This window comes from Mirounga angustirostris, unplaced genomic scaffold (genome assembly GCF_029215605.1).
Source record: "Mirounga angustirostris isolate CCGP_5_RB_7025 unplaced genomic scaffold, mMirAng1.0.hap1 SCAF_16, whole genome shotgun sequence".
NCBI classification, from domain to species: domain Eukaryota; kingdom Metazoa; phylum Chordata; class Mammalia; order Carnivora; family Phocidae; genus Mirounga; species Mirounga angustirostris.
The window spans coordinates 32487000-32496208 of record NW_026991724.1 but is presented as its reverse complement, the minus strand read 5'-3'; the positions used below and the strand labels follow the sequence as shown (position 1 = coordinate 32496208).

Here is a 9209-nt window from a genome sequence, read left to right as displayed (position 1 = left end):
TGCCAAATTTGATTCCCGCCTTTCTTGATTGTCCCTTTCTCTGAAGCTGGTTTCTCCCACATCGACCCTTACGTGGAGAGCTACCTCTTTGCTCTCCCAGCTTCTTGCTGGAAACTCCTATTAAACTTCCCGGATTGGGCATTTTTTTCCTTCTGAGTGACTATTTGGGGCACCTGAGAGTCGAGGTGGCATTTTACATTTGATGAAATGACTTACACAATCAGGAAGGTCTTCTTTACCATTGCAAATAGAGTCACGGCCTTTTATTTTTCCACTGAACACTTTAATTTTCTCTATGCCCAGATTTTCAAGAGGTCCAACGTCTCGCACTCAAAGTGTCCTTCTCCTGCAGTAAATTGAGAGACCTGAGGCTTTCTTTGTCCCAAAGTGTCAGGCTGTTTCTCGCCTCCAGAGCAGAGCCTGATTGGGCCACTCCAGCTGCTGCCACACGGTGTCGCTGTTGAACACATTCTGGTGCAGTTTGGTGAAGGCCCCTTCCCTGCTACAGGGATCCCTTTGCTGAGCCTGGATCCCTGCAGGGGCCAAACTGGTGCCCCGCATGAGGATGCCAAGTTACAGGCTCTTTATTTCACCCTGATAAGCTCAGCCAGATGGTTTAGGTCTTCAGGGACTTCCAGCCTCAAGCACATATTGCCCCAAACCAGCCTGGACCATCGGCTTCAGGCCCGGTGTTGAACCTAGGTTATAGGTCCAGGCTCCCCCTCCACTCTGGGCTCCTGGTGTCCTTTCCTGATAGCAGACTTCAGTCAAGGGCATCCCAACCCATCAGAGGGGTTCCAAGAACATTGCTCCTCAAATGGGAAGGTGTTAAGCATTCAATCTCTGTTCTTCCCAGAGGCTGCACTGGGTATCATCCCCCACCTCCTTTGGGGGCTATGTCTATATAACTCAGGGAGCCTCGTCAAGGGCCAGGTGCCTTATAAATGAAAACCCACCTGGACACTGAGTTATAGCATCCTACCAGAGAATTGTTGGCAACTTCCTTTCCTAAAAATGCCTTGTTTCACAGAATCTTATGACAGGATGACGTTCTAGCCCAGTATCCTCCCACCTTTGAAAGGGTAACATACACCCCACCCCGGTGACAAGCTGGCCTTGAGGAGCCATGGGTGAGCTTTTGTTTTGCTGAGCCGGGTCTACAGGCTAAGAGAGAAGAGCTAGAAGAGTTAGGATGATGGTGGGGATCTTTGCAGGCAATGCCCAGGGAGGAGGAGCAGAGAGGAAAGACAGACAGCTGGTGGGGAGAGCTGCCTGGAGGAAGTGGGTTAAGCTTTGTCCAGGCCGTGCAATGTAAACCTCCCCTCCAGTGACGCCCCAAAGCATCAGGAAGCTGGATCTTACTGTCCGGCATTTTGGCAGCTGGGTTTGTGGTTTCCAGACGAGGTGAGCCTGGCATCAAAGGGACCCACGACGCAAGCAGAGGCTTCCGAGGAGCCCCGGGGAGCACCTCCGATCCACACAGATGGGGATGCGGAGGACCAGAGGAGGGGCTTGTCCGAGGTCACCCAGCAAGTTAGAGCCTCAAGTGGCTCCTCCCACTAAACACGACCCCCCCCCCCCAACAGCGCCGCGAGCCGCGGCCATCCGCAGTCTCTGGCCCGCCCGCCAGAGGGGCTCAGTACAGATATTCCCGGACCGTGAGCTCCTTCAGCGTGAAGCCCCAGGGGCTGGGCTTGCGGAGCTGGCTCTCCTGCAGCTTTTCCTGCAGAGACACGAAGTCCTTGCCCAGCGCGTAGGCCAGGCGGAGCATGGCGTCCAGCAGCGGGGCGTAGTAGCGGTGACCCTCCCGGGCCTGCAGGCACTGGAGCGCCCTCTCCCCGGCCGCGAACGCCTCGGCCGGCCGCTCCAGGTCCCGGTGGCAAACGAGCATGGCGCACAGCGCCGGGACCAGCATCACGGGGCAGTGGGCCGTCAGCTTCTCCTGCAGGGGCACCACGCGCACCAGGATGTCCAGGGCCCGGCCGTACTGCCCCCCGCGCAGGCAGCCGAACGCCTCCCGGAGCTCGGGGCGCGTGAGGAAGTCGATGAACTCGCGGGAGCGCCGCACGCAGCGGATGGCGTAGAGCAGGCTCAGGTACTCCTGGAAGGCCAGCTTGCGCTCGGAGATCATCTCCTCGGTGAAGTTGCCCATCAGGTGCTTCTTGGGGAAGACGATGTCTTCGATCTCTTCCCTGAACGTCTTGAGGAGGCTTTTCTGGAGCATCTCAAAGTCTGAATAGCGCCGTTCCAGCACGGCTTTGTTGCTGTCAAAACTCCCTGTCTGGATGACGACGATTTGGTACATCTGCAGTGGAGAGAGAGAGAGAGAGAGAGAGAGAGAGAGAGAGAGAGAGAGAGCGTTGACTACATCCTAATGGAAGGTTTTCCCCGGCAGATAAAAATAATGATGATGATCATTTAAAGCGGAGCCCGAAAATGGGTTACCGTTCCATGCAATTCCTTTTTTTTTTTTTTTAAAGATTTTATTTATTTATTTGACAGATAGAGAGCACAAGTAGGCAGAGAGGCAAGCAGAAGGAGAGGGAGAAGCAGACTCCCCGCTGAGCAGGGAGCCCGACGCGGGGCTCGATCCCGGGACTCCAGGATCATGACCCGAGCCAAAGGCAGTCGCTTAACCGACTGAGCCACCCAGGCGCCCCCCCCGTTCCATGCAATTCTGTTGTAAATTGCTACCAGCATTGGCTGAGCTGTACAAGCGATTGGTGACAAGAGGCCACGCGAGAGTAACAAACACAGCGGCACGGAGGCGGCTCGTGGGACTAGGAGCACAGAAGCAGGTGACGCAGGGCGCCTGGGGGTGCTCCGGACTTTCATCGTCAAAACTGGGCCTCGGGTTCCTGAACTGGGGAGCTTGGGTTCGGTCTGCGTTTCCCGAGCCGGCCACACGGGAGAGGTGGTTTTGGGTGGTATGCTCGCGGTGAAGGTCAATGGTAAGGAGATGATTGCTTTTCAGTTCTCTTGCAGTTAGAGAATACTAATGAGGGCTCAGGCTCCTTGGGTTATAATTCCAGCCCCGCCACGGTCTAGCTGTGTGGTCTTAGGTGGGTACTTGAACAGCAAGGGGCCTCAGTTTTCCCGTCCAGGAAATGAGGATAGTAATAGTACCCCCCTCGCTGGGTGAGGATGAAATGAGTTAACGCTCTGCAACCACGGGGGACTGGATTCAACTTGCAGTCAGCACTTAGCCCCCACTATTGCTATCCTGGTCCCAGTTAAGGGGCCAGGAGGGGAAAAAGGTTGAGCGTGGCTCCTACTTGGACCTGCACACCCCCACCGCCAAGGGCTCAAATTCCATTTTAACAGAGAGCAGCCCCCCAAGCCCAGAGCTTGCCGCCAGCCATGGCGTAACCAGCTAGAATCTAATGACAGCATTTAGCTTTCCTTGCCACTTATTTACTTTCAAGATTACCTTTTCTTTATGCTATGTGATACTGGTTTCCCTTTGAAAGATAGTGATTTTGTGTTTTTAAAAAAGCAATCAGATTTAAAGAAAAAGAGGTTAATTATTATCTATCATTATTTTATGCAATATATAATTATTATTAATAATATAAATGAGTGGGGATACCAAAAACTGTGGCGAAGGGACACAGCTGGCTAGTTCTGGCTGCCGTGGAATTCATCTGGGCTAGTTCCTTCTCAGGATCAGGGACCGTGACTCACTCCTCTCCAATTCGCACAGTGCTTAACACAATGCCCAGCGCAAAATCTTGCTTTCTGACCGTTGTCTCTGTTAGAACTCTGTCAGTCAAGCTGCGTCGGCCCATTTCATAGTGGGGCAAGTTGAGGCCCAGGGCCGGGAAGGAAGTGGTGAAAGGCTCGCCCTCCCTGTCTGATCTCAGCTTACCACAAACTTGGAGACTTTTCTCTCCTCGATGCGGGCGGACACGACCTCAAAGAGCAGCTTGACGCGTCTCCAGCAGCGCTTCTCCTTCCGCCAGTACTCCTGCAGCTCCCCGGTGGTCATGCTGGAGTTGGGGCTGGGGCCGCCGTGAGCGTCTGGAGGGACGGCACCCGTCAGCACTTGCACCAGGCCAGTGCACTTTGGGGACAAGGGTCTGGGGAGATGGCTGGGTCTGTTGGGGATGGGAAGTCCGAATCTGGAAGGGCCATGCCTTTCCCGCTCCCCGGCCCCGCCCACCCAGACTCCTGCGCCCCAAACCCCACTGCAGCCATCCCACCACCCGCAACCTGAAATAGCCCCGCATCCCCCAGCAAGTTTCTCCATCGGGAAATGCCGCACGTGTGTGTCGCACCAGCCACCTCCGGCCTGCAGACTGGCCACTGTGAGACCCATGCTCCTGAGAAGCAGGGATGGTGACTGTTCCTTTCTATACTCCCTAGGGCACTGACACGGTGTCCTCGCCCGGTGGGGGGGGGGGGGGGGGGGCGGGAGCCTGAGCACAGGCCTCAGCGACCAGTGGAGGGAGCCATTGAGGATGTTGGGCTCCAGGCTCAGCCTGGTGGGCCCCTCCCCACTGTCTCATCTCCTTTCCCACGTTCCCTGCTTTTGTTTGCACGTGCTACGCCTTCTGCCTTAAATGCAACTCTCCTATTTCCCTACCTGGAAAACTCACAGCGTCTCTTAGCCCTCAGGTGCCCCGGGGGCCATTCTGATCATCTCGGGAAAGATTAGAATCCTTCCCCACCAAAATGCACCAATCATTGTGCATTTTATTTCAAAGGATGTGGGGCCCCCCGGGGGGGCGGGGTGTCCCTTCTCCGTGGTGTCTTTCAAGACCCAGCACACATGTCACTTCGACTGTCCCCTCGCATTAGAGTGAGAGCCTCCCACCTTTTCCCTACAGCCTTTCTGGTGACATCTCGAATTATTTTTCACAGATCTGTTTCCCCACCAACCTTGAGGGCCAGCAGTGTTGGATTGGTTCCTGTTTCCCCCCGGGGCCAAGGACAGAGCAGGCATAGGCTCGGACTGAACCACCGCATGAATGAGCAAATTTTGCTCCAGGAGATGGCGCTGGGGTGCACACAGCGGGGGGCTGGGCTGCTTTGCACTCAGTGCTCTGCAATGTGTCGTCCCCCCCCACCCCCCCCCCCCCCCCCGGCTTCCTACTAGAGGCACCTAGGGCTCTCACACAGGGGGCTTTCTTGAGCTAAAGCAGCCTGTTCTGGAGCTGGATGAAGGATGGGACTGGCGGGCTGGTGGGTAGTAGCCTGGCCTCCTGGCCTCCTGGATGGGACAACTCTGAGATACGTTCCTACGGCTTGCAGAAGACCCCCGCTGGGACTGAGCCCAGTTGCCCGCAGCAGTAATCAACACCTTACTGGCTTCCTGCCCTTTCTTTCCTCGATGTACCCTTATGATTCCTGGGACCTTCTCCCAGAAAAACAACAGGCACCAAGTTCTTGTGCCAAGTTGAGAAAGCTACCCCCTCTCCCATGGCACCTGTTGAAGTACCCAATGTTTGGATTCTGAATATCTTCAAACCTCTATCTCTGACCAAGCCCCAAACCCACCTAAGTGCCCTTCGGGTCCTGGACACGGGAGGTCTCGGCCAGCGGCTGATGCTTCCTGCTTGGTCCCAGCCGTGCACTTGGCTATGGGTCCCGTCCATCCAGGGCACCCCGGGTGCTTGGGACTTGCCATGCTCCAAGGCTGCCAGGGGGGCAAGAGACAACAGTGATTTCCCGCTCACGTTGGGGTTCCTGGTGGGTCCTGGGGTGCTAGGATCTGTGTCATAGTCCCCATGGCTGAGCCCTCCCCTGCCCACCTAGCTGTCCGCCCAGCTGTCACATGCGAGGCTTGGGTCTGCTGCCCCTTGGCTGGATTGATCAGTCCGAGGCCTTCTCTTATTGTTACAATGCTTCTATGATCAAGTTCTCTGAATTTTAAATGCCGTGATTTCAAGCCAAGGTAGTGGCTTTCAGGATTACTTGGGAGAAAGATGCCGGCTTGTCCTGAAGAACATTCCAATACTCCATTTATGTTCCACGTGTAAATAAAATCTCAGTGCCCAAAGTAGGGGTCCAGGGATGTATCCTTCCCATCTCTCTCTCCCTCTCTAAGCAAACACTTACTGACGACTTGTGGAACACACTTCATAGACACCTAGGTTCTTCACATCCACTTATTTCAGGCCCACAAAAATCTTTCGTGACTCCCAATCACAGAAGAGGAAACTGAGGTTTAGCTCACGGTGACGTGGCTGGTGAGCCTGGCCCACAAGCAAAGCCGAATGTCTGTGACGGGTCAGTTTGTACGCTCTGCCTTCAACACCCACTCGCTCACGTAACTGACTCCATGTGCAGAAGGAGTCTTACCTCCATCTTACGATAAAGGAACCAAGACTTGGGGCTACCCATGATCCGAAGGCTAGTAGGTGAAGCACAAGGATGCAGGTGGAACCCCTCCTCGGGGCCAGGGGAGGGCAAGCAGCAGGAGGGCCGGGGCTATTTTATGCAGTAACTCTGTGACCCAGATCCGTGAACGAGAGGACCTGGTGCCTGCAATTCTCTGTGCCTCAGTTTCCCATAAGATGGGTATAAGAACGGAACCTGCCTTCACGGGGCTGGCGTGACGGTTCCAAGTTGGGGAGACCGTGCTCAGGGCTCTGCACACACCAGGCGCTGTATAATAGTCTCTGCTATTGATATTGGACACCTGATAATACTTGGAGAAATATTTGAAAATCAGTGATTCTAAATTAAGGTGTAAATTGGAATAGACAAATTAGAAACGGGATGATGAGAATATTAGCTCAGATGGAGCGAGTAGCTGGAGCACCCCTTTGGCACAGAAATCTGCAATCAGAAGGGTGCAAGCGATCTTACGTCCTTCTTCACTCGATCCGAGGGAGGAGCTGCAAGGGGCACACGGGGCAGAGCTGGGACGCGAACTCTGGTCTGCCGGGTCTGCTGCATTCCCGGCCCCGTGTCTGAACCCTTCTGCTGACTATGGCCTAGAGGGTGTGGGATTACTGCTGCCGTAACAGAGTCCCAGCTCTGTCCCTGGGTGTGACTGAGCCCATCCCACCTCCAGGGCTGAGGGGTCCCCTGGACAGGCCTGGCTTGGGGAGAGCTGAGGTCAGCGGGGGCCAGGGTGCCTCCTTCGGGGGGCAGCTCTTGCTGGCTCAGGTGAAAGGAACCCTGGGCCATTCTCCAGGTGGTTCTGTGCCATTGCCCAGCGCGTGTCTCCCCGGGAACCTCCGTCCAACCTTACTTTATATAGATGGGGAAACTGAGGCACAGAGCAAGGGCATGGCTGGCCCAGGGCTGCACACACTTGAGCCCGCTAGAGCCTGCACACCTCGTTTCTGCTTCTCTCCTTAAGAAGTCAGGCCTTCCATCCTGACCAACTGTGGGTCCGTATGCAAGTTATTTAGTATCTCCAGGCCTTGGTGTCCCCACCTGAGAAGTGTGGTCTCAAGCTCTGTCCTGCCGACAAGACAGTGGTTGGTAGGGGACAAGTTCTCTATATCCTGATAGGTGCCCTGGCAAGGTGGTGAGTGGTCTGCATGCTCTATTACATAGTGGACTCTGGGTGGCCAGGGTTCTTGGAAGCCCAGTGTTTCCTGTGGGCACTCCTATGTCCCTGCCTCAGTTAGCTCATCTGTAGAATGGGTGATGGCAAGCCTCAGTTGTCCCAGCCCTTCCAGCTCTGCTGTCCTGTTCAGGCGGCTGGTGCCAGGTCAGAAGCAGGGCACAGTTCTCCCAGAGACCCTGTGAGACCCCAGGAATCATGGCCTTGGCTGGATGTACCAGTAAAGACCTGGGAGAGCTGAGTATGAACCCAGGGCTTTGAATAAAAATCAAATTCAGCAGCCAAAGCCAGTTCCCTTATGTTTTCTCCTACAGGGTTGTTTGGGAGTCACCATGAGGGGAGTGAAAAGGAGAAAGTCATGCACTGGTGCCTGCATGGAGACTTGGCCATCTTCCTGTTCCTCTCTAGGCCTCAGTCTCCTCATCTGTGAAATGGGGAAAACAGCCTGTCACTCCAAAAGCTCTTCGGGGATAATGACACATGGGGTTCCATGGGTACTTCTCTCCCCTCCCATACCCTGTATAGCAAAGATTTCTAGATTTGACAAGAAAATCCTGCAAATGTTGGTGCTCTTGGGTGCGGGTCCTGTGCTCAGCCCAGGAGACAGAGCAGCTTCCCAGCCCCCTCCCCATCCAGCCCAGCCCCCTCCCCCTCCAGCTGTGTGTGTGTGCAAACATTCTGCTCCTTCCCCTCCCAGGCCCTGAGCACCACTCTTCCCTCTGAGGGCTGCCCCCCATGGCCAGGCCTTCTGATGGCTACACTGGGCTACATTCTGAGCCCATGCTATCTTCCTGAGGGGGCTGCAGAGGACTTTCCATCGGACTGAGACACTGGGTGGGCACACTCACATTTGGGAATCCCCCAGGGGGATGGGGGTGCTGGGAGATTGTAACAAGCAGGTTTCCTGGCTCTTGACATCAGAGAGTGCCATCTGGCAGGTCTGGGGATGGGCCCTGGATTCTGCCTGTTGCACTGGTCCCCCGGAGCTATACTGACACTGGAGTTCTCTGGCACCAATTTTTGAGAAATACCGGTGTGATGACTTATTCCCCAGCCTCAAGAGGGGTCGTCGAAGTATCTCAAAAGAATTGAGGTGATGGAGGGTCAGGAAGCTGCTTCCTGCTCTACCCCAATGAGCTAAGGAGAGCCCTACACTTAGAGGCTGTCACCAACCCTTCCCTACCCCGCCCTGCCCCCAACAGGTAGTGAGGGAGGGCCACAGGGAGAGGGGACTCAGACCACGGGGTGGGGGCGGGCAGAGACTCACTGAGGTTGGGATCAAACACTGACCTGAAGCTTCTCTGGCCCTGTGTGGGTCCAGGGGTCCCGGAAGAGTATCACATGGCCGTCTTCAGCTCCCCTCTGTTCCAGGCTCCAGCGAGCTGCAGCTTCTAAGTTCCCCGTTTGAAAACAGGAAATAGGCTGTGTGACCCGCTCTTGGTGCCCCAGCCCATTGGCTGATGACAGACAGTACGTTGAACCCTGCTGACGGGGTCCCACAGGGCAGGGGCAGGGCAGAACAGGGCAAGGCAGGACCAGGCCCCGAGAGCCCTAGTTCTGAGGGATCCAGTTGGGCCTCACACAGCCTTGCAGCTAGCTTGGCTGTCCCTCAGAGTCCCAGATAATCTCTGGCATCCCAACAGTATCCCCCATCCCTCTTTAACATTCATTATTCTCCCCTATGAGC

At 55.4% G+C, this 9209-nt stretch overlaps 1 protein-coding gene across 1 annotated transcript; it reads right to left on the bottom strand.

Annotated features, from left to right (window-relative positions):
• Positions 1-1538: 1538 nt before the first annotated feature.
• On the bottom strand, positions 1539-8928 carry SNX20 (sorting nexin 20). The gene is made up of 4 exons (XM_045890326.3): positions 8813-8928; positions 5500-5638; positions 3869-4020; positions 1539-2305 (listed from the first exon to the last, which is right to left on the bottom strand). Exons 2-4 carry the CDS (start codon positions 5627-5629, stop codon positions 1637-1639), a joined length of 951 nt encoding a protein of 316 aa, XP_045746282.1. The 5' UTR covers positions 5630-5638; positions 8813-8928; the 3' UTR covers positions 1539-1636.
• Positions 8929-9209: the final 281 nt, after the last annotated feature.

What these genes read in the sequence shown, in the direction of transcription:
- SNX20 (XM_045890326.3), bottom strand. Translation starts at nt 5,629, where the DNA reads ATGGCAAGTCCCAAGCACCCGGGGTGCCCTGGATGGACGGGACCCATA. An exon ending in AGGACCCGAAGGGCACTTAG is followed by an intron (nt 4,021 to 5,499) that starts GTGGGTTTGGGG and finishes CCGTCCCTCCAG; the next exon opens with ACGCTCACGGCGGCCCCAGC. An exon ending in GAAAAGTCTCCAAGTTTGTG is followed by an intron (nt 2,306 to 3,868) that starts GTAAGCTGAGAT and finishes TCTCCACTGCAG; the next exon opens with ATGTACCAAATCGTCGTCAT.